This window comes from Giraffa tippelskirchi, chromosome 5, assembly GCF_054371585.1.
Source record: "Giraffa tippelskirchi isolate mGirTip1 chromosome 5, T2T-mGirTip1v1.2.pri, whole genome shotgun sequence".
NCBI lineage: Eukaryota > Metazoa > Chordata > Mammalia > Artiodactyla > Giraffidae > Giraffa > Giraffa tippelskirchi.
In genome coordinates this window covers 111162467-111187927 of record NC_137279.1, presented here as the reverse complement: position 1 = coordinate 111187927, position 25461 = coordinate 111162467, and the positions used below count along the sequence as shown (strand labels likewise).

Below are 25461 nucleotides of genomic sequence, written 5' to 3'. Positions count from 1 at the left end.
TCAACCCTGGATGCTAATTTAAAAGTAGTGATATCGTGGTTCCTCCCTCTGAGATTCTGATTAATTGGTCAAAGGTGAGAAAGGCTGAGAACCACTGCTCTGATCACTTCTCCTTTCACTGTGTCCTGCCCACTTTTACCTAATCCAGGCCCCCAAGTCCCAGGATGCTCCTTGGGTACCAGTGAGACAACAAGCTTATGAAGCCCGGCACCTCCTGAACTAAGAGACATTGAGGGGCTGGGACCCACCACACTCACCAACCCACAGCAGCAGCTTCCCCATCTCTGTGGTCTGACAGCTGCAGGCCTAGAGCTGCAGTCCCTTTATATGAGATTCCCCGGGTACAACTTTGGGACGGCGCTGAGACAGCCCAGCCACACACACACAAAACCAGTGATTAATAGGCAGCTGCCCGGGGTCACAGTGACCCCAGCATCTCCTGTTGTTCCGCCGAGCAGACCCATAGCTTTCAGATCCAAAAAAGGAACAACTCCCTCTGACACTGGCATAGATGGGGTGTGGGCAGGGCAGTGCTCAGCCCCTCTTCCTGTAACTCAGCCCCACATAGACTGAGTACAAGGAAGAAACGCTGAAGGGCAGCAGGAATCCTACTGTTATGAGATTAGTGATTTGGAGGGTTGCATAATGTAATGTTAAAAAGTCTCAGCTATGGACTCTGCCAGGCCAAAGTTTGAATCCCACTGTCAAAAAGCATAAGTTTTAGCATCTTGGCCAGTTAGTCAGCTCTTTGAGCTTTAGCTTCCACACTTGTAAAATGGAGATAGTACTTGAACTCACCTCATAGGGTTTTATATGATTTAGTAGTACTTGAACTCACCTCATAGGGTTTTATATGATTTAAAGAGATAAAAACTGTATGAAAAACTGTGAGTTCAGTGTGTTGCATATATGAGGACTCAGTGAATGGTAGCAGTTATTAGAGATGGCATAAGAGTTTGCCCCCAGAGCAGGGTTCTCAAACTCAAATGCTGACAGCAGGTAATGTAAATCAGTGAAGTGGACACAACAGTTCACTCTCCAGTGGATTCGAAGAAAAAAGTCCAAGTCTAGTAATATACTTCAGCTAACATGAAGCCTCTCCGGTGGGAGATATTAGAGATTAGCATGAACAGCCACTAACTTTTGCCTTGCAGTGAAACAGAACCAATGTTTTGGAGGATTCTTCAATTTCTCAAGAGAAGACAAAAATCTGAATTTTTATAAGAATCAACAATGTCTGAGCCAGTATATGAGCTGATGATGACACTGTCATGAGAGGGGTCATGAACCTAAGGGGTAAATTGAATGCAATTCTGGACACCTAAGAGCAAATTTTTTTTAAATATAGCAAAAATATTAAGGATAAATAAAATAGGTAAATAAGCCAATGATTTCACGATCCACCAGTTTACTTTTCTGCTAAAAAGTTTCTCACCATGCTGCTGCTGCTAAGTCGCTTCAGTCGTGTCCAACTCTGTGCGACCACATAGACGGCAGCCCACCAGGCTCCGCCATCCCTGGGATTCTCCAGGCAAGAACACTGGAGTGGGTTGCCATTTCCTTCTCCAATGCATGAAAGTGAAAAGTGAAAGTGAAGTCGCTCAGTCGTGTCCGACTCTTCACGACCCCATGGACTGCAGCCTACCAGGCTCCTCCGTCCATGAGATTTTCCAGGCAAGAGTACTGGAGTGGGGTGCCATTGCCTTCTCCGTTCTCACCATGAGTAGGTCCCATATTTCAGTGTCTGAACTCTATCACAAGGACCAAAAATTGGATGTTCTCAGTGTATCCACTATGCTTACCCTCTCAGAGACTCAGACTACTGCTCACCTAATCCACATGCCACTGAGGGATTAACTAGATGTCAATATAATAAATGACACTGCAAAGTAACAGTGGCTAGTGGTTGAATTCACTTCCCTTCCAGGATGAAGACCAGGAAAGTTTAATTTGTATCAGCAGGTTGCTTGGTTGTTGTTCAATTGCCCAGTCATGTCTGACTCTTTGCGATCCCACGGACTGCAGCATGCCAGTCCTCCCTGTCCCTCACCATCTCCTGAAGCTTGCCCAAGTTCATGTTCATGTCCAAGGGACTCTCAGGAGTCCTCTCCAGCACCACAGTGCAAAGGTCTCAATTTTTTGGTGCTCCAGCTCTTTATGATACACGTCTCAAAATGGTACTTGACTGCTGGGAAGATCACTGTCTTGACTATATGGACCTTTGTTGGCAGAGTAATGTCTCTGCTTTTCAAAACACTGTCTAGGTTTGTCATAGCTTTCTTTTCCTGCCAAGAAGCAAACGTCTTCTGATTTCATAGCTGCAGTCACCTTCTGCAGGGATTTTAGAGTCCAAGAAGAGGAAATCTGTCACTCAGGTCACTTTAGTTGCTCAGTCATGTCCAACTCTTTGCAACTCCATGGACTGCAGCACATCAGGCTTCTCTGTCCTTCACCAACTCATGGAGCTTGCTCAAATTCATGTCCATCACGTTGGTGATGCCATTCAACCATCTCAGCCTCTGTCATCCCTTTCTCCTGCCTTCAATCTTTTCCAGCATCAGGGGCTTTTCTAATGAGTCAGTTCTTCTCATCAGGTGGCCAAAGTATTGAAGCTGAAGCTTCAGTATCAGTCCTTCCAATGAATATTCAGGACTGATTTCTTTTAGGATTGACTGGTTTGATCTGTCACTGCTTGCAGCTTTCCCCTACTCTATTTACCATGAGGTAATTGGGCCAGAAATACATCTATTTCTGCTTTATTGACTATGGCAAAGCCTTTGACTGTGTGTATCACAATAAACTATGTAAAATTCTTCAAGAGATGGGAATACCAGTCTACCTGACCTGCCTCTTCAGAAATCTGTATGCAGGTCAAGAAGCAATAGTTAGATCTGGACATGGAACAACAGACTGGTTCCTAATAGGAAAAGGAGTATGTCAAGGCTGTATATTGTCACCCTGCTTATTTAACTTATATGCAGAGTACATCATGAGAAACACTGGGCTGGATGAAGCACAAGCTGGAATCAAGATTGCTGGGAGAAATACCAATAACCTCAGATATGCAGATGACACCACCCTTATGGCAGAAAGTGGAGAAGAACTTAAGAGCCTCTTGATGAAAGTGAAAGAGGAGAGTGAAAAAGTTGACTTAAAATTCAACATTCAGAAAACTAAGATCATGGCATCTGGTCCCATCACTTCATGGCAAATAGATAGGGAAACAGTGGAAACAGTGGCTGACTTTATTTTGGGGGGGCTCCAAAATCACTGCAGATGGTGATTGCAGCCATGAAATTAAAAGATGCTTACTCCTTGGAAGGAAAGTTATGACCAACCTAGACAGCATATTAAAAAGCAAAGACATTACTTTTCTAACAAAGGTCCATCTAGCCAAGGCTATGGTTTTTCCAGTAGTCATGTATAGATGTGAGAGTTGGACTATAAACAAAGTTGGGCGCCAAAGAATTGATGCTTTTGAACTGTGGTTTTGGAGAAGACTCTTGAGAGTCCCTTGGACTACAAGGAGATCCAACCAGTCCATCCTAAAGGAGATCAATCCTGGGTGTTCATTGGAAGGACTGATGTTGAAGCTGAAATTCCAATACTTTGTCCACCTGATGCGAAGAACTGACTCATTTGAAAAGACTCTGATGCTGGGAAAGATTGAAGGCAGGAGGAGAAGGGGATGACAGAGGATGAGATGGTTAGATGGCATCACCAACTCAAAGGACATGAGTTTGGGTAAACTCTGGGAGTTGGTGATGGACAGGGAGGCCTGGTGTGCTGTGGTTCATGGGGTCACAAAAAGTTGGACATGACTGAGAGACTGAACTGAACTGAATGGAGCCAGATATTATGATCTTAGTTTTTCTTAATATTTAGTTTTAAGCTGGCTCTTTCACTCTCCTCCTTCACCCTCATCAAGAGGCTCTTTAGTTCCTCTTTGCTTTCTGCCATTAGAGTGGCATTATCCGCACATTTGAGGTTGTTGATGTTTCTCCCACCTATCTTGATTCCAGCTTGTAACTCATCCAGCCTGGCATTTCTCATGATGTGCTCAGTGTATAGATTAAACAAACATGGTGACAGCAGACAACCCTGTTGTACTCCTTTCTCAATCTTGAACCAATCAGTTTTTCCATACAGGGCTCTGACTGTTGCTTCTTGACCTGCATACAGGTTTCTCAGAAGACAGGTAAGATGGTCTGGTATTCCCATCTTTTTAAGAGCTTTCCACAGTTTATTATGATCCACACAGTCAAAGATTTTGGCTTTGAAACAGAGATAGATGTTTTTCTGGAATTCCCTAGCTTTCTCTGTGATCCAACAGATGTTGGCAATTTGATCTCTGGTTCCTCTTTCCTTTTCTAAACCCAGTTTGGACATCTAGAAGTTATTGGTTTGCATAAGGCTAAAGCCTAGCATGAAGGATTTTAATCACAACCTTACTAGTATGGGAGATGAGTGCAACTGTCCGATGGTTAGCAAATTCTTTAGTACTACCTTTCCTGGGAACTGGGATGAGGATTGACCTTTTTCAATCCTGTGGCCACAGCTGGGTCTTCCAGATTTGCTGACATATTGAAGGCAACACCTTGATGGCATCATCTTTTACGGTTGTGAATGGTTCTACTGGAATTCTGTCACATCCACTAGCTTTATTAACAGCAGTGCTTCCTAAGACCCGCTTGACTTCGTTCTCCCAAATGTCTGGCTCTGGGTGGCTGACCACACTATTGTAGCAATCCAGTTCATTTGGATCTTTTCTGTACAGTTCTTTTGTGTATTCATCCCATCTCTTCTTGATCTCTTCAGCCTCCTAGGTCTCTACCATTTATGTTCTTTATTGTGCTCATCTTTGGGCAAAATGTTCCCTTGATATCTCCAATTTTCCTGAAGAGATCTCTAGTCTTTCCCCTTCTGTTGTTTTCTTCTAGTTTTATACACTGTTCATTGAAGAAGCTCTTCTTGTCTCTCTGTGCTATTTTTTGGAAATCTGTGTTTAGCTGAATATACATTTCCCTTTCTCCCTCACTTTTTGCTTCTCTTCTTTTTTTTAGCTATTTGTGAGGCCTCCTCAGATAACTACTTTTCCTTCTTGCTTTTCTTTTTCTTTGTGATAATTTTGTTTGCCACCTCCTGTACAATATTATGGACCTCCATCCATAGTTCAGAGACTCTGTCTACCAGATACAATCCATTGAATCTATTTATTACTTCCACTGCATATTAATAGGGGATTTAAGTTGTACCTGGCTTGCCTAGTGGTTTTCCCTGCTTTCTTTAGTTTAAGCCTGAATTTTGCTATGAGAAGCTGATGATCTGAGCTACAGTCAGCTCCAGGTCTTGTTTTTGCTGACTATACACAGCTTATCCATCTTTGGCTAAAAAAAATGTAATCAACTTGATTTTGGTATTGATCGTTTGGTGATGTCCATGTGTAAAGGTTGCTTGGTATCATGGAATAAAAACAGTAAGTGGTATAGAATGTTTAGGGTGAGGATATTTCACTGAAACCTGGGAAAGCCTGAGGGAATACTCCACCCAGCAGAGGCTGTGTCTCCATTTGTTCATCCCTCTTTGCCTGCCTTTACGTATTCAATCAATATTTGTTGAGAACAGGCCATGTCCTGATAGACACCCTAGGTACGTGCTGATCAAGACACAGTTTCTGATCAAGGAGCTTCCAGTCTAGTGAGTACACGGATCACATCTCCCAGAGCACGTGTTTTCTCTCTTGTATCTCCTGGATAAGTGCAATGGGAGACATACAAGTTTTGCTTCAAAACAACCTTGCGATCAGGTTCCTGCTCTGCAGTATTGTTAGGTCCCGCCTGCATGTTCAATGCTGAACTCCATACGTTGGTCTCATATAAACCGGAATCAGGAGATAATTATGCCTCCTGAATGCAATATTGGATCAGGTACAGCAACAGACTTCACAACTGGTTGGATTACCCCTGATGTAGTTCCTAACTCTAGTGACCAAGCTACTGTTTCCTAATTCCTAGCCCTTGTGCCCTAAATCTTATTTCTAGGTCTCTCCTTGGATTTTTCTTCCTGAATTATAAACTATAGGCACCACAGTTGGTTTCTAGTGCCTGGGTCCTGACTCACTCTTGCCAGGCTCCTGGGGCCTTACTGCCGGCCTTTTAAGACCTCCCTGATGTGAATGCTTGCCTCTTTCTGCTTCTGAGCCTCCTCTCAACCTACCTCCTGCTGCCCAGATTCTACATCACTGAGATTTCCTACAAGGTTTGTGCTCTTCCACCCAGACTCCTGCCAGGGTGGCTGGCTGTTAATCCAGCCCATCATGGAGCCAAATCTGCCTGCCAGCTGAAGCTCCTTCATCTGTACCTGGGCCAGTATTCTGGGCTCCTGTTCTGCTCCAGTGGGCAAGACTGGATCACAGACCTACCTGTCCCATATCCTCAAAAGTGACTGATGATGCTGAGAAGAATGGCAAGATATAACAATGGATGCCCAAGAGTGATATTTTCTTCATTCAGGGGTGACTGTGCCAAAGAGTGGGCAACTAAAGCTCTGTGTGTAGGAGATGATGAACAGTGAAACGCTGGGCTATGTTGAAAACCAGTGTGCCATGTCGCTCCGGTCACTCCCGATCCTCCTCGAGTTCTTGCTGTCAAAATACAACCACTGCTTTGTATCTTTACACACCCACCCAGATACTTGAAAACACTCCTTCCCAATGCTTAGCCTGTTCTCATGAAGTGAGAAAAGACATGTACAAATGTCTTTTAGTTGACCTGCTGAAGAAATTCCACAGCAAACAACCCCTCCCATATTCTACAGCACTCCACTAGATGAGGGCAAGATCACAGATGGGAAGGGCTTTGGGTTTAACAAAGCATTTGGCAACATTTTTCACGATTCTCGTGTGGAAGAATTAGAGAAATATGACTTGAACAAAAGCAACTGGTCGAATAGTATAAGAACACAAAGAGTGTTGACTACAGGTCAGTGTAAACTTGACAGAGCTTTACCACATCTCTGAAATGAAGGAGACGAACTAGAGCATTGTTTCCCAATATTTAAATAAAAGATTTTTGGTTGTGCATTAGGATTTTTTAGTTTAATATTTATGTATTTATTTTATGTCTACTAGAAAATGTTTACTATCCCAAAGTCCCATGATTTCATAGATATTATTTAAGTGCAAAAATTGAGGCAATTCAAAAAGGAATATTTTAATAAAGTAGTAAAGGTAAAACCTATTCAATCTCCTTAGAAGTCATTTTGAGAACATCATAATTTTAAACACATCCTATAGCCAAGCAACTTCATTTCTAGAAATTTGCCATATACATATATCTGCCCCCAAGTAGACAAAGTATATTCACTGCAGGTTTATTTATAACAACAAAGAAAAAACAAAATAAAATGACCATTATTTGGAGCACATCCATATTAATGCACATCCATGCAATGGCCTCTTTCTTTGCCTTTTAAGCCAGTGGTTCTCAACTGGGCAATAATTTGTCCCCCATAAGACATATGGCAATGTCTGGAGACAATTTTTGGTTGTCACAGGGGAGGCAGGAGTGCTACTAGGACCAGGTGGGTAAAGACATCGATGCAGCTAGTCATCCTACAATGCACAAGACAGACCCCCACAGCAAAGAATTATCCAATATTGATAATTAATAATCCCAAGGATGAAACATCCTGGTTAAAGCACAATTACTTTCATTGTTGTTCCTGTTCTTATTCTTTTAATTCCATCACAAACCAGAGATTAGTTCTACTCACCCCTTATTACCTTAAATTTAACAACAGTTTCCAGAGAAGGAAATGGCAATCCACTCCAGTACTCTTGCCTGGAAAATCCCATGGACAGAGGAGCCTGGTAGGCTATAGTCCATGGGGTCGCTAGGAGTTGGACACAACTGAGCGACTTCACTTTCACTTTTCACTTTCATGCATTGGAGAAGGAAATGGCAACCCACTCCAGTGTTCTTGCCTGGAGAATCCCAGGGACGGGGGAGCCTGGTGGGCTGCCGTCTATGGGGTCGCACAGAGTCGGACATGACTGAAGCGACTTAGCAGCAGCAGCAGCAGCAGCAAACAACAGTTTTCATCTCTTGCAAAGTGAGCTCTTTTAGTGAGGATACATGGTCAATTTAACTTTGTAGCCCCAGAACCAACAATGAAGTGGTCTGCCTTCGGAATGAATAAACTAAGAAAAGGCACAGCCAAGGAGCCAAGGAGCACACTGGCTTAGAAAGAGGCAACTGGCATTGTTACAGAAGCAGGGGTTGTAACAGGTATATTTTACATTACTTGTTTTTATCTCCCCATTTCCCTCCTGCTACTTTATCTGAGGACACTAATGATGGCTGTTTAGGTTTAAGGTGAAAGTATGGACAAACGAACACTGTCCCATGATGATAAATAGTTGAGGGAACTTTGGGCATCTTTTGTGTTGAGGACATGAAATTTTACCTGTATCTCAGAAGGAAAGGACACTAGGGGCAAACAGGGTGGAACATGACAGATATTTCCCAATCATCCCTCTACCTCCCCAGCCTCTCCACCTTGCTCTCTGACCCTGGAAGTCAGTCTGTTTGGACTACATCCAATTAGTTCAGAAGGCCCTGCTTGACTGGAGGGTAGAGTGAGGAGAGTGAGGTCAGGGTGTTTACTCCCCTGATCTTTCCCTATGAAGTCACATCAAGGTGATTATATCCCTCCATCGAGGGTCACTGCTCCTCTCAAGGAAGACTGATCTATCTGACTCTCTCTTTCTCCAGTGTCAGATAACCTCTTCCTGGAACAGCTCCACTGTTCCAGCTCTGGCTTCCTACACTAGCTCTGTGGTTCCCCTATGTGTATGCATGCAAGTTCAGTCTTAGTCATGACCGACTCTTTGTGACCCCATGGACTGTAGCCAGCCAGGCTCCTCTGTCCATGTAATTTCCCAGGCAAGAATATTGGAGTGGGTTGCCATGCCCTGCTCCAGGGGATCTTTTCAACTCAGGGATCAAACCTATGTCTCCTGTGTCTCCTACATTGGCAGGCAGGTTCTTTACCACTGTGCCACTTGGGAAGCCCATGGCTCCCCTACACCACTCCCAAAACTCTGTAGTTAGTCTCTTTGTAAATAAATCCTCCTCAAATTACCTTAATTGGAATGTACATCTGTTTTCCTTAGGACACCACCTGATATATCATATAAACTTCGATCATGTTGCTTATTATTTATGAGCCTGTTTTTACTATAACATTAAAATAATAACTATCAGAGTATTCAGATTATTAAAAGTCTCACTTTAAATAGAGTGTTTAAAGGACACATATACAAAAATATGGAGCTTCCCCAGAGCTCAGCAAAGAATTTTTCTGAATTACTGAAGAAATTCAGTAAAGAATTTGCCTGTAAGGCAAGAGACACAGGAGACATGGGTTTGATCCTTAGGTCAGGAAGATCCCCTAGAGAAGGAAATGGCAACCCACTCCAGTATTCTTGCCTGGAAAATCCCATGGACAGAGAGGCCTGGTGGGCTACAGTCCACAGGGTTGTAAAAAGTCAGACACAAGTGCAGTGACTGAGCATGCACGCACACACTCAAAAATATAATGCATCATTAACTATATGCATTTGTTACGTGCAACAAAAACTTTACATTCAAACAAAATGAAAACTTATTAACTCACACTAACAGAAATCCAGAAGAGGTGGATTAATCAGCACTGCTTAATTCAGGTGTTCAGCAGCATCATCCAAGACCCAGATTCTTCTCTAATGTGTTTCTTCTCTATACGACAGGGCCACCTGTATCTGGACAAGATCAAAGTTCTGTTAGTAAAGATGGAAGAAGGAGGGAAAACAGATATTAGACAGCCAAATGCACCTGATACACTATTAGTAAAGTCCATGGTAATAAGCAGCTACTCAACCTCTCTGACAGCACACAAGAATGGAAGGGGACCAGAAAGACTCTTGGGGAAGGGGAAGTGGAGTCAGCAGAGCATGATCAGAACAAGAAAGAAAAAATACCCCTCACAGAAACCAACAAAGAGAGGCTATTATTCCTGATGACAGTGATGATCTCACAGAACAATTCCATAACTCTTGACAACAGCTTCTACGTCACTTCCAACCTCACAGAACATGCACTAGCTATTCTTCATGTGGGTCAGTTGTTCCCCACTGACCAAGACAGTAGTTGTCAGGGTGGTTGAGTTGCAAACAACAGACAGCAACTCTGGCTAAATCATTGCAAACAGGAATTCAGAGGGAAGCCTGTTGGAATCAATGGGCATGTTGTACAACCAGTCTTTTTTTTTTCTTTTAATTAAGATATAGCTGATTTATAATATTAGTTTCAGTGGTTCAATATTTTTACAGGTTAAAGTCCATTCAAAGTTATTACAAAAGAATGGCTCTATGTCCCTGTGCTAATATGTCCCTGTTGATTATTTATTTTATACCTAGTGTCTGTTAATCCCATACCTCTATCTTGCCCCTCCCTCTCTTCCTCCTCTCCATGTAACCACTAGTTTGTTCTTTGTATCTGCAAGTCTGTCTGTTTTGTTATATATATTCATTTATTTTTTAGATTACACCTGTAAGTGATAACAAAAGAGTATTTGTTTTTATCCATCTAACATTTCACCAAGCATTATTCTCTCTAGGTCCATCACATTGTTGTAAATGGCAGAATTTCATTTTATGGCTGAGTAAAATTCCATTGTATGTAAATATATCACAGCTTTTTTATCCATTCTGGCTTTTCTGATGGCTCAGACCATAAAGAATCTGCATGCATTTCAGGAGATGTGGGTTCAATCCCTGGATCAGGAAGATCCTGTGGTGAAGGAAATGGCAACTCACTCCAGTATTCTTGCCTGGGAAATTCCATGGACGGATTCACTTGTTGATGGACATTTAGGTTGTGCTTCCATACCTTGGCTATTGTAAATAATGCTACTATGATCATTAAGGTGTAAGATTCTTTTCAAATTAGTGCTTTTGTTTTCTTTGGATACATACCCAGGAGTGGAATTCCTGGATCCTACTGTAGTTCTATTTTTAGTTTTTTGAGACACTTGCATACTATCTTCCATAATGGCTACATCAATTCACAATCCCACCAACACTGTACCAAGATTTCCTTTCTTCCATATCCTCACCAATATCCTCACCAACATTTGTTATTTGTAGACTTTTGGAGATATCCATTCTGACAGGAGTGAGGTGGCATCTCATTGTGGTTTTGATTTGCATTTCTCTGATAATTAGGGATGTTGAGCTGTTTTCATGTGCCTGTTGGCCATCTAAATATCTTTATGTAAATATGTCTTTTCAGGTCTTCTGCCCACTTTTAATTGGGTTCTTTGTTTGTAATAATGAAAATTAGGGAAATAAAGAAAAATTAAGGGGAAACAATTCCATTTACAATCACATCAAAAATAATTAAGTGTTAATAACTAGGAATAAACTTAACTAGGGACATGAAAGACATACATTCTGAAAACTATAACACACTGATGAAGGAATCTGAAAACAACACAAAGAAATGGAAAGATATCGCATGTTCTTGGACTAGAAGAATTAACATGTTAAGACATCCATATTACCAAAGGGAATCTAAACAAGTAATGCAATACCTATCAAAATACCAATGACATTTTTCACAGAACTAAACAAGTAACCACAAATGACCCAAGTTGCCAAAGTAATCTTGAGAAAAAATAACTAGGCTGGAGGTATCATACTCCATGACGTCAGACCATACTACAAAGCTATATTAATCAAAGTAGTATAGTTCTGGCACAAAAACAGACACATACATCAATGGAACAGGAAATACAGCCCAGAAATAAACCCACACACTTTGTCAATCTACAACAAAGGAATCAAAAATATACAATGGAGAAAAGATAGTCACTTTAATAAATGGTGCTGAGAAAACTGGACAGCTACATGTAAAAAATGAAATTAGAACTTTCTCAAACATGATATACAAACATAACTTCAAAATGGATTAAAGACCTAAATGTGAGACCTGACACCACAGAACTCCTAGAAGAGAAATAGAAAGAATACTCTTTGACATAAATGGCAATATTTTTTTAGACGTCTCTTAAGGCAAAAGAAATAAACGCAAAAATAAATAGGACCTAATCAAAAGCTTTGCACAGCAAAGGAAATCAACAAAATAAAACAAAAACCTACTGAAGGGAAGAAAATATTTGCAAATGAATATGGAGTTAATTTCCAAAATTTATAAACAGTTCATACAGCTCAATATCAAGAATCAATCTTAAAACACAGTCAGGATCCAAGAAAGAATGTTAAAAACAACAACAACAATCTGGCAGAAAACAACAAAATTCTGTAAAGCAATTATCCTTCAACTTAAAAAAAACACACAAACATTGCCAGAGTCCTGCCATGGGAAGTCTGGTTAGGAATTCCACTGCTGGCTTTGGTGCTGCTGCTACTGAGCTGTCCTCGTCATTGTCAGATAACCATTCTTTAAATCTTTGCAGCTCTGCCTCCAGATTTAAGTCCCAGATGGGAATAGCCAAATGGCCAAGTCCAGTTCAGCTGCCTACACCCTAGTGGCTGAGATCAAAGAAAAAAAACAAAACAAAACATAAAAACCTCGTCACCTTTAAGCTTCCATAGTCTCCCCTCCACAAAGCACAGCAATGGAATCCATTTCAAAAGCACTTCCAACATGTTACTGCTTTGAGATCCTCAGCATGGCTCACAACACGCACCATCCAGTGGCAACTAGCCTCATCTTTTATCTTGCACCCTCCACCTCCATTTAACCCTAGTTGCAATACCTCCTTCTCTAGGGAACTCCAAGCTCCTTCCACAGCAAGACTCACACATCTGGAATTCTTCCCCAGCCCCAAGCAACAGCGACCCCCACCTTCAACCTTTAGGACTCAATCCAAATGTCACTTCATCAGGGAAGATTTACCACTTCTTGAGGACTGGCTACAATCCCTGTTTTCCAGCAGTCTTCATTATTTTTGGCTAACACTAAAACACTAATTCCATCCTGTCTCTTTCTCTCTAGACTCAGCTGCTGGAGGCTGGGCTGACCACATCTGTCTTGTTCACTACCACACATCACAATGCCCAAAAGATTGACACACCAAGCTGTTCTCTCATGAATCGCTGGTGACTTCCCTGCCTGGTTCCTGACCATCTAAAATTCTCAGTGGATCGTAATCTAAGTTGGTCCTTCTCCAACTTTAACATGCAGGAGTCACTGGGGAAGTTGTGAAAATATAAACTCTGATTTTGGTGGTCTGAATGTTTGGTCCTTCTAACAAGTTTCAGATGATGCCAACGCTGCTTGGTCCATGGATCACATTTTGAGGAGCAAAGCAACACCTTAGCAAATCAAATGGTAAGACACATAGGAAAAACACTATAATTCCACTCATATGAAGTACCTAGAACAGTCAAATTCATGGACAGGAAAGTAGAAGGGTGGTTGCCAAGGTCTGGGAGAAGAGTTGTTTAATGGATACAAAGTTTCAGTTTGGGATGAGGGATGGTGGTTGCACAACATAAATGTACTTAATGCCAGTGAATTATATACTTAAAATTTTGTATTTTACCATAATGTTGTTTAAAAACCAACTTAGAGAAAACAAAAAGGCACATATTAACCTTGCCAAGTGGAGTCTGCAACAGGGGCCCAAGGTTGGCATTGGGCACAAGAGGCTGTGTCTCCAGGTGCCAAAGGCAAGGGTGGCATTAATGCAAACTCTGCCAGGCAAACTGACACTGGATAATGGTCAGGAGCCTGAACATCAGGCAGTTTCTGACCTAATCAGAGGGCTTCTGTGAGACACAAGTTGCTTGTTAAAAATCTGTAGAGCTTGAAGCAGATTTAGCTTGTACATGTAAAGCACGTTTTCTGATTCAAACAAGCTTCATTCCATTCACATAAGATCCCAGATAAGGGTTACTATTGGAGTGAAAATTTTTAGCTTGAAACTGAAGCTCTTATTGCATATAACGTGGTTCCTCCCAAAGTGAAGTATACCAGCATCTGACACCCAACATCACAGTGATAATGAAACGTCTACATTCACTGAAGGAACTCTCACCCAGCAGTGCCAGCTGGGCTCACACCAGAAAGTTAAAAGGATGATGTTTGGAGGTGAAGCCCTTTATTACTGACCTTCTGAATTTTGATGATCTATTATATACTGAAGTAGCAGAACATCATTCACAAGACAAGTATAGTTTTCAGAATACATTGAGGACTACAGTAAACCTTACTCCAGATGATAGATTTTAGGATCAGCAATTGTACCTTAAATGCCTCTGTAACTTAAAATGAGTTAACATTTCCTGTCCTCTCTGCACCTCCTTCACTCTCTAGATAGTACCAGTCCTATAACCACATAATGAAGATTAAAAACTCTGCAGCTATCCATTTGTGATAGAGGACTCAGTAAGCAAACGTTGGGGTTCAAAACTGGTCTGCTTACTCTTCCAAAATCAAGCTATATCGACTGCTGATGATCTTCAGAAACTTTACTCATCTCAAAAATCAGATTAGAGCTTCCTTACCCTTTTGGGGAACAAACTCAGTTACCTGCACAAGTGATTCTCAAGTTCAGTGTGACCCAGATGCTGGCAGTAAGAAACCTGTTATAAACAGCAATTTGATGTAAATTCTTTCAGCTTTTCACCTATGTTGGCTCTCCTTAGATACCCTAAAACTTCCCTAGCATACAAATATTTGGTGTATGTCTTACTGAAAGAAATGCTTATGTAAGTAGAGTTTGGAATGAGCTTTTTTCTTTTCCTATTTAGTTTGTAGATACAAGTCAAGCAACCACGGAAATACTAATATTGCTTATGCTGTCCAAACACCACAAACCTGCCTTTTAAAAAATCAGAGCCCATTTTTAGGTCTAGATGTGACAAGGAAGTTTTGAAGCCCTCTGTAACTGGGTGAGTGAAAAATAACTATACACATCTTCCCACTCTCTCCCAATCTTATGCCCTACACACTGCCCAGAGGACTTGTGGCTGGAAGCCCATCAGAGCTTGGGTGATTCTGCTGCCTCAGTGAGACTGTGAATCAGCAGGTAATGCCTACAGACATTAAAGACAAGCCTCCTACTATATTGTGAGGCAGGACAGATCCTGGAGAATGAACCTGATGTCTGGAGCTACCTGAAACAGTACTCAAGCCAACCTGTGTGTGTTGTTCTGAGCACTAGAAATTATCAGTGGTGTATGGTCAGCCAGGTTAATGGACTTCAGAGTGAGGACAATGAAAACAGGTAGATTTACTGCAGGTGTTCAGACATGTGAACCAGTGAAATTAGACACAAAATAGATGTTTGTATGGTTTTAAACAAAACAAAATGTGAGCCCATTTCCACCTGTTATCAGCAAATCTGTGCTCCTGCTACTGAAACTGTTCTCAAGTAAAAGACTAGTGAATAACCCCACACGTGATAGTACATTTTTGATTACTCTGAGGTCACCTTCTATCTTGGAACAATCTTTTTTTCTCACCATAATGGACACAGTCAACCAAAACCGTGACGATCACTTCTAACATGACTTTGATTACATTTGCAAATGTCTTGGTGATGATCATGGATGGAATTATTCTCATCAGCAAAGGTTTACCTGAATCCTAATATATTTTACATTAAGTAATGTGGTTCTTCAAACTCTAGATTTTCTCCTTTGGTGTCATTTTAACCACCTTGACACAATACATTCATTTCCCTGGATTATCTCTTTCACTGAGTTTTCTCTTCACTATTCGAAGTCCATGAGGAACAGGCCTAGCAAATTTAATTCCTACCTACTTCACTCTCTCTAAGAGATTACAAATTTTAAGCTTTTATCTCCAGGAAACTATCAACACACCCTATTACCTCTCTAAAGTCACACTGAAGAACAGTGAAGGCTTCATTCTCACTTCTCCCCAAACCCAACAGGTAGACCATCTGATAACAAAGTCCCATGTTTTTACTTGAGGGTAATTGTGAGAACAGAGCTCATGCTCAGCAAGGGTAAAACAGAGCAGCTTTACTTACAAATACTTCACCCATGAAACTACCCCAGTTTCATGAGATTTTTAGCTAAACAAAACTTGCAAAGCACAAAAGTACATAATTGATTTAATTTAGTTTCAATACAATAAGTAATTGATCCATAACTTCTAAGTGGCAGCAGCCACCGATCCAGTCAACAAATACTTAAGTTTCAACTAGCTACTCCAGGGGGTGCTGGGGAAGCACACGAAAAAGTAATGGGCTCTAAGATAGATACCTTGATGACTCACATAATGTGACATGTCTAACTGCACATAACACACATGCTTCAAAAGACAAGCCAATGATGAATCAACTTTTTATTTCACTGACCAGTACTTCTCTCTGATGCTGTATTTAAACTCTTCACAGTCCCCCAAAATAGCATTCAGGTTTCCTATGTCCAGAGATAGGGAGCCAGAGGCAAAAAAGGTCAGGCCCCAGGCTGTTTTCAGGTGGGAAGGTGGCAGACATTCCTATGTAGGTCTGTGTCAGTTTTTAACTGAAATGCTTTTAAATTCTCCATCCGAAACCTTTTCCGTGGCATCTATGACAGAAATACATCCATCCTCATCAACACAACTCCACGGGGGTGGCGGTAGTGAGGGGGCATTACACAGGTACCAGCCAAACTTCTCATTCAGCCAGAAACTGGACTTCTGCCTCGGTTTAATAACAAGGAGATGCATAAAACTGTGGTGAGTGTCCTGGCTCTTCCTCAAGGTGGGCTGGACTGGATGTAAATGGAAGTATTGCTCATGATAAAGCTGAATTAAGCTCTATAAAAAAATAAAGTTGCTCCTATCTCTATGAGCAGCTTCCAAGAATCCAGGAATGCCCACATCCTGTACCTCATTCAGACATGGCCAATTCCTAATCCACAGCTACAGTGGGAAGCATAAAAACCCCTTGCTAATTTTTAGGGCGTGGGGAGGATTGGACTCTGGGAAAGACATGGGATGGATATTTTTCTCCCTCCCCCCACTTACAAAGACTACATTATCTACACACACACTCAGACACACACACATCCATGTTCAAGGGAGTTTTTCTTCCCTGACTACAGGACCCCAGGATCCAGCCTCCCCCAGGCTGAGACACAGCGCCTTTTAACTGCACAGATGTGGTGTACCAACATACTGCATAAGGCTCCTATGTTGTCTCATAAATTGAGAGGGCAGGGGCAGAGGGCGTGGATAGTCATGGGGGATTCACTTCTTGTCTGAAATCCAATCTACTCGGCAGCACTCTTAGGTCCAGGCTCTGGGAGAGGTTCTATGGGCAGGATATGGTGGATGACCTGATGGTCCCAGCCCACTGTGGTAAGAAGGGAGTGATTGAGTGGGGACCAAGTAGCATCTCTCACAAAGTCTCTGTGGGCTCGGCTTCTAAACCTACAAGAGAACAAAGAAAAGTGTGGGTTTGGTAAGAGACAGAAGAAAAAAGGAGAAATGGAAAAACTCCCCACTTCACCATATATGTGACCTAGTCATCAGGCCAGCAGTGTAGCCACGCAAAGAAGACTCCATCATCCAATCCAGTGCCCTATTTTCATAGAAGAAATGACAGCTAGAGCAAGGGTATGATGTGAGTCAGGGTCAGATGGCATCTCGTGGCAAAGAAGGCAGTACCCTCAGATCTTGTGTCTGGGGCCTTTTATCCTAGGCTGCATTCCTACACATGGTACTTTGTGCAAAAAGCACACAGTGTCCCTTTCTGAGAGATCGCTGGAATGCCAGGCTCAGGAATTCCACCCAACACCACATTCCTCTACCAGGCACAGAGCTTGGGAGTCAGTCCCTGGAACAGGGAGACAGTCAACAGTTAGCCTGCTTCCATCACCAAGTCTCCCTGAAAGAGACAACGTGCTTTCCCAAAGGGTAAAAAGACCCAGCCATCTGCTGTTCCCTCCATGACTCGTGATCACAGGGTCCATGTCACACTTACACCTCGGAAAGGCCTGAGTCCAGCACAGCAAGTGAGCAGTCCTCACTGACAGAGGCCAGGAAGGGAGCACTAGGAGAGAAGGAGAAGGTTGAGAAAGATAAGTCTGTAGGTATCAGGATAAAAACTGACTGGGCAGTCCCCAAACCCCACTCTAAAGTGACCAGAGAAGGTAGCTTGATCCCTCCTTTGGTTTAAAGCCTGACTACCACTCAAGTCTACAGTACAAATTCCAAGGGAAGATGAGGAAAACGGAGCAAGGCTAGGGCTGACAGCCATCCTTGCAACTAACCATCCCATCTGGTCCCTCCCTGTAGCTTCAGCAATAACCCAGAAACACAGGCTTTCCAATCACACAGCCCTAGAACCCCATAGTATCAGTCATTTGGGGTGTTGAGCAGGAACAAGACCATGTTTTAGCCATTTGCAGTCAGAGACCATACAACCCAAAAAATGGACTATAGTCATAAGAGATCTTTCACTTATTAAGGTCTTCAGCTAAAACAGTGCCTGTTTTAAGGAGCCACCCAATCAGCTAATGCTATGCCAACACACGTATTCTCCCTCACTCTTCCCTTTCATATCTACCAGGCCCTTGATGACAAAGAGCAGTACCTGTGTGGGGAGAACACCAGCCCAGTGACACACTGGGAGTGCACAACAGAGCTGAGGGCACAGCTTGCACTCTTGGTGTCCACAAGGGAGACAGTCCCATTCTCATCACCTGAAGGAAGAAGAGGGAGTATGTCAAGGACATTAAGAGAATGGGCTTTGGACTCAGCCAGATCTGTATTTGAATGCTGGTTCTTCAATCTTGAAAAAGTTAACCGTTCTGAGCATCCATTTCCTCTTTGGTAAAGCAGGAATAATTAATCATTTGAGGGTTGTGAAAATTAAAACTACTGGATGAGATAACTGTTGTGTTAACCACAAACTACATCACAGTATACACAGCCAGATCACCATGTTAGCACAACTATTCCCTACCATACAATAGGATTCCCTATGTAGCAGTCCTCTTGCTTTGCAGCCCACTGACTTCTAGCCATGAATATAAGAGCCACAGCAAACAATCAGGAATCAAATCTACTAGGACAAAAATTATCATGTTCTTCAAAGCTAAACTAAAACTACTTTCGGATCATCCTACCTCCACACACCCCCATTAGCATAATTCACTGAGTGCTCAAGTGTGCTGATAGACTGAGCAGCCAGAGCCTCGTGTACTATGGAGTGAGCTTTCTTGCTTATTTTCCCTTCCCAGAGTCAACACACAGTTGGACATGCTGCCTTACCAAAGACAAAGACTTCACTCTGCTGAGGATGCCAAGTCAGGGAGGTAGGAAGGTAGCCAGAGGCACTGCAGCCTGTGAAGGAGAGAAGAGAGGTCTGGAACAAGACTTTGACCTCAGCTTTGAGAAGAAGCTTAGGTGGTGAAGTCACTCTAAATTCCAGAAGCATCTTTATTCAGTTTCCCAAGCCCTGCTAAGGCAGTCCCATCCTCACTCTTGACCCTCACAAGCTACGTCTACCTATCAGCCGCCTGCTCTTTCCAGACCTGAGTCACAGGCAAGTTTCGACATAAAGCATGAAGTTGACAACTCTGGCCCCTTTATTCGCCCATCCAGGAAATATAAATTACTCCCACCCTCAGGAACTAGCCCTTCCTCTTGGGACCCACTGCACAACATGAACCTCAGTGGGAAAGAAAGCAACTGGATCATTCATGTCAGTGACTGGGCATCTGGGAGCTTCGCCTTTAACTCTGGCCAAGGAAAGTCTCTTCCAGGTGGGCTCCTAGTACCACCATCCCATCTCCAGCTCTCAGACTCACCTATCTGTGATGCTGGCTTTGGACAGCGGGTATCCCACAGTAAAATTCTATTGTCCTAGAAGAAAGAATAGAAAAAGGGCTTCACAATCCAAAAACAGCTGCTGGCCAGAAGCCATCCATGCTAGACTTAGGTCTAAAGGGTTTGGGTGTGGTCAGGGGGTGGGAAGGGGAAAAACGGCTATATCTTACCTCACCACATGAAAGAAACACAGAATCCTTGTGGGGAGAGGCAGCAACACAGGTGACCTGCCCAGAATGACCTGTAGAGGAGAGAGAACAAGAAGTATGACAGAGGAAATGAAAGCAATCTTATCAAGAAGCCCAGATGCTATCAAGGGGTAGGAGGGAGGGTATGAGAACTAGCCCTAGTCTTATGATGCAAATGAACAAAAACAAAACCTAAGAGGAAATGTTGATAGCATTATAAAACCTCAGTAGACTTGCAGGAAAGTGAACGGCTAAAGACATGAGTTTGAGTAAGCTCCGGAGTTCGGGAGTTTGTGATAGACAGGGAAGCCTGGCATACTGAAGTCCATGGGGTCACAGAGTTGGACACAACTGACCAACCGAACTGGATGGAACTGAAAGACATGAATGATAAAGGCTGAGTCCGATTGGTGGAGGAATTTACAGTAAAGACAGCCTAGACCAGCACAAGCACACATGCCTCCAGGTAGCGTACAAAGACTTTCAAGGGAGTCCTGGACACTCGGAGTTTTAAGGGAATTTCTCCAATGTTTTCTCTCCATATCAAACTAAGAAGCTGCCTGTGGTCTGCCAGCACTGCAGAGCTCTCCTCTCACAGTCATCCTTCTCCCATGTGTAGAAGAAACACACAGCTCTCCTCCACCCCAAACTCTATCGTGGCATGATGTTCAGAGTATAAAAACCTAAATAATAAAACAAAAGGGGGTTTTCGTAAGAGCCAAAGAACAGAAGAGCACCGGGGTAAAATTCTGTGAAGGAGGCTGACCTTTCTCGGCCACACCACAAACACAAGTATTTAGGTACTAATTTAAAAACATGTGAAAGGGTACAGTTTTTCAAAATTCTTTTAGGGCTGCACACTAAGAATGTTAAAGGTCACTCTAAATGTTAATTACAGGCTGTGGAAACCACCTTCTCCTAAGTGATTTAACCATACTCTAAGATAGATGTGGCTCTGCCTTAAGATAAAAGGGTGGGTTCAAGCCACCTTCCACAGAATCCATGGAAAGCCAACATTATGAACAGGAACGTACTGCTCACTTGAAAAAAAGCTTTGGGGAAAGCACCATGGGGGAGGACAAAAGATGAAAAACTACGTGATGCCTCTGCCTTTAGGGAATTTGAAATCAGTGGGGGGAATAAGAATAAACACAAAGAACTGTCACAACATTGTAAATCAACTACATTTCAATTTTAAAAAATTTAAATTTAAATTAAAAAAAAAAAACGAACTAATGAAAAAGGTTGAAAGGGGCAAGTGTTTATTTAGCATTGGCCAGAAAAACATATTATATGCCTAGGAAACAAAAGGCCAGTATAGTAGACTTTGAACACTGGCATTTTAACATTATCTAACTATCTGAAACTCCAGGAGATGTGTGCGTTTGTGGTTTTGCTTTGCACGTGTCTGAATCATACACTTTGAAGTTAGAATTGGCAGAGATAGGCAGCGAGGGAACCAATTATCACCTATACCTACGTCTTTCAGTCACACATACATTAATGCTCCATACATTATCTTCATTAAGATCTGGTATCTTCATGAAGAATGGCTCCCCAAACAAAGTTAACTGCTAGTGCTGTTAATGAAAGTGAGCAAAAAGGGGAATGTTAATAGAAAATGATGGCTCTCATCCTCCAAAAATGAGATTTTATGGAGGGGAATACTCAAAAAGTTCAAGATTCATGAGTATCAGAGTTTATACTTGGAGAATGCCTAAGATGTACTGTGACTGGGTTTAGATAGCACGATATGCTTGAAGGAGGAATGACAGTAAAAAGGCTTGAATGTCATGACATGAACCTGAGATATTAACCTGCAAGCCACAAGAAACCAATGAAAGACCAAAGATGATGGGTCAAGAGATGAAATGAGTGCCATGGTATAGGTGAGATAAAGACTGAATGTAAATGGGAGCATAAGAAATGAAAAGGAAGGTCACCAACCAAATGGAAAAAAATTCCAAAGAACTTGGGGACCAACTGATAGAAGGAAAAAGGAGGAGTGGAAGAGGACTGGAAGTTTGAGCCTCAGATCAAGAAGGTGATGAGCCTGTCAATTAAAAAAATATAGGGAGATTAAGAGCTAGAGTCGACATTGGGACTTGACCATAGTTTTGGAAGAAAACTACCAGGCAGGAGAGCAAAGAATTGGTGTCACTGACATCCAAGGAAAGTTCAAAGAGCACAAAGGAGAGAATAAAAACAAAATAGCTAAGACAGGGACTAAAAAGGAAAGAAGATGCACTCACCTCGGTATGAATTCAGAACCATCTGCTGAGCAAGGTCCCAAACCTTGATGCTAAGAAGCAAAAGGAAACAGACTTAATTTGACCTACACTATATATATAAAAACATGTATTCAAACATGTATTCCTACATCTTTGTGGTCTACTGGACTTCTGGTACAGTCTACTTTTACAATGGACTGCAAAATCTCTAAGAAAACCTTATAAGAAACCTTATAGGTACGCCATAATTAGTCACCGGGTTCTTATAATAAGCTCAAAACATTACTTAATGAGGCTCATGTGACACTAAAGACATCCAAAGAAGGCCCAGAAACAGAAGCAATGAGAGCGAGGACCCACCAGAAGTCTTTGCTACCACTGACAGCATGTGTGCCAGAGCTCAGGACACTGACTGTAGACACGATGTCATCGTGCTCATACTTGCAGAACTTGCTGACAATGAGCGTCTCATTCTCATCCAGCTCCCACAATTCAACAGCACCTGTTGGGGGTGGGGAAGATGGTAAAGGAAACAAGCTCAGGTTATACCAAGACAGCACTTCACTTCTAGGATGCTAAGTTCTGGAGAAACAAGGATGACATCCCCACAATGATATGAATAGCACACAGTTTAGTATGATTAAATATTCCCAGTTATTTGGACATTAATTGTCCCACCTTTATCCTTCCACGCAATGCCTGCCAACATCTCTTTTTTTAAAAAAAAACATAAACCCTCCACTGCTGTCTGACATTCAAAACAAAGAAAGCAGAATGAAGACATGTAAGAAACTGGGAAGAGACAGAAAGAGCACAAACTGGTTTCAGCATCATCTTTAAGATCAACATCATCCTTGATCTTGGATGAAAAACAGAGAAAAACAGTTTCATTCATGTCTTAATTTTGTTATGAATTTTGCTAGAAATTTCCACCAATTTAGAATCTTGGGACAGGTATATCCTACCTACAGTTATTCTCCTTTGGGACCAAAACCTTCAAGCTCCCCCAAGCACGGAATATGTTGTTGCTGTTGTTCAGTCTCTAAGTCACATCGAACTCTCTGTGACCCCAGGGGCTACAGCACGCCAGGCTTCCCTGTCCTTCACTAACTCCTTGAGTTTGCTCAAACTCATGTCCACTGATGAGTCAGTGATGCCATCCAACCATCTAATCCTCTGTTGTCCCCTTCTCCTCCTGCCTTCAGTTTTTCCCAGCATCAGGGTCTTTTACAACGAGTTGGCTCTTTGCATCAGGTGGCCAATGTACTGGAGCTTCAGCTTCAGCATTAGCCCTTCCAAAGAATATTCAGGGTTGATTTCCTTTTGGATTGACTGGTTTGATCTCTCAAGAGTCTTCTCCAGCGCTGCAGTTCCAAAGCATTAATTCTTTGGTACTCAGCCTGCTTTATGGTCCAACTCTCACACCGATACATGACTGGAAAAAACCGTAGTTTTGACTATATGGACCTTTGCGGGCAAAGTGATGTCTCTGCTTTTTAATACACTGTCTAGGTTTGTTGTAGCTTTTCTTCCAAGGAGCAACCATCTTTTAATTTCATGGCTGCAGGCACCATCCACAGTGATTTTGGAGCCCAAGAAAATAAAGTCTGCCACTATTTTCATTGTTTCCCCATCTATTTGCCATGAAGTGATGGGACCAGATGCCATGATCTTCGTTTTCTGAATGTTGAGTTTTAAGCCAGCTTTTTTACTCTCCTATTTCACCTTCATCAAGAGGCTCTTTAGTTACTCTTCACCTTCTGCCATAAGGGTGGTGTCATCTGCGTATCTGAGGTTATTGATATCTCTCCTGGCAATCTTGATTCCAGCTTGTGTTTCATCCAGCCTGGTATTTCCCATGATGTACTCTGCATATAAGTTAAATAAGCAAGGTGACAATAAACAGCCCTGACATACTCCTTTCCCAATATGGAACCTGTCCAGTTCTAATTTTCCACATCTGGTTCTCACTGTCGCTTCTTGATCTGTATACAGGTTTCTTAGGTAAAGTGGTCTGGTATTCCCATCTCTTTAAGAATTTTCCACAGTTTACTGTGATCCACATAGTCAAAGGCATTAGCATAGTCAATGAAGCAGAAGTAGATGTTTTTCTGGAATTCTCTAGCTTTTCCTATGATCCAGTGGATGTTGACAATTTGATCTCTGGTTCCTCTGTCTTTTCTAAATCCAGCTTGAACGTCTGCAAGTTCTCGGTTCACATACTGTTGAAGTCTAGCTTGGAGGATTTTGAGCATTACCTTGCCACCATGTGAAATGAGTGCAATCGTGTGAATCTGAACATTCTTTGGCATTGCCCTTCTTTGGGACTGGAATGAAAACTGACCTTTTCCAGTCCTGTGGCCACTGCTGAGTTTTCCAAATTTGCCGGTATATTGAGTGCAGCACTTTAACTGCATCATCTTTTAGGATTTGAAACAGCTCACCTGGAATTCCTCCACCGAGTATGGGAAATTAAAAATTGAGCCCAGCCCGACCTATACCCCAAGCCTCCATTCCACCTGTACAGCTGAGGAGCAAGTGACTCACCTGAATCAGAAGCCACTAGGATACCTCGGTCCCCTACCCAAGTGAGGTCAGCCACTCCGGCCTCCGTCTGGACTCCAGCAGAGCAAAAACCTTCGTTGGGGGCGGCACAAGGGTCCTTGAAAAGCCAGAGAGAGCCAGCCCAGCAGCGGCCACTCAGGCTAGAAGCCCCGAGCAGGAGCGCCCCATCTAAAGGCGATACAAGATGTCAGCAGGAGTGGAAGGGCTCGTTTCCCTGGTAACCGCCCAGCAGCCCGCTAGCTGGATCTGGACCCGAGCCCGGGAACGCGGGGCACGGCTGGGGTGAGCTCAGGGAAGCGAAGCAGGGGTCAGGCTGGCAAGCGGGGGAATCGAGGTGCGGGCTGGAAGGTTTATTCCCAGGAAGGGGCACTCCAGGGTGGAGTAAGGAAACTCCCAGGCCTAGGACCCAGGCTCACCAGACCGGTACCGCGCAGCCTCCAACTGCCGCTCCATACAGGCGGGAGCATTAGGGGGAAGGTTCCACTCCCGGGCTGCCGGGGGCACTAGGGGGGGCGGTGTTTCCTTCCGCATCTCCACGGTTCCAACTTCAATTTAGACCCAAATCGGATGCCCGCCTGAGATTCAGCTTCAGGAGTCCCCACGTGGTTCTCCTCT

General features: G+C 42.7%; 2 protein-coding genes across 6 annotated transcripts in view; both read right to left on the bottom strand.

The window, feature by feature from the left end:
- Positions 1-282, bottom strand: part of OVGP1 (oviductal glycoprotein 1) — a 13012-nt gene extending 12730 nt beyond the window's left edge. Inside the window, exon 1 of the mRNA XM_081492728.1 lies at positions 258-282. Within this exon, the coding sequence (XP_081348854.1) occupies positions 258-282 (25 nt within the window). The remainder of the gene's footprint in view (positions 1-257) is intronic.
- WDR77 (WD repeat domain 77) overlaps positions 1-25461 on the bottom strand; it is a 26538-nt gene extending 1077 nt beyond the window's left edge. The window contains exons 1-11 of one of the 5 annotated variants that reach the window (XR_014054496.1): positions 25263-25461; positions 24829-25014; positions 22642-22783; positions 22303-22352; positions 20033-20103; positions 19844-19898; positions 19305-19376; positions 18625-18733; positions 18013-18081; positions 17281-17459; positions 9679-9802 (exon numbers count right to left, since the gene is read on the bottom strand). Coding sequence is in view for 4 of the 5 variants with exons in the window: in XM_081492732.1 (XP_081348858.1) it covers positions 16517-16612; positions 17366-17459; positions 18013-18081; positions 18625-18733; positions 19305-19376; positions 19844-19898; positions 20033-20103; positions 22303-22352; positions 22642-22783; positions 24829-25014; positions 25263-25377 (1059 nt within the window). In the remaining variant the exon portion in view is untranslated. Of the gene's footprint in view, positions 1-9678; positions 9803-16370; positions 17460-18012; positions 18082-18624; positions 18734-19304; positions 19377-19843; positions 19899-20032; positions 20104-22302; positions 22353-22641; positions 22784-24828; positions 25015-25262 lie in introns of those variants that run through there. The other 4 variants (XM_081492733.1, XM_081492732.1, XM_081492734.1 and 1 more) reach the window with 4 other exon arrangements.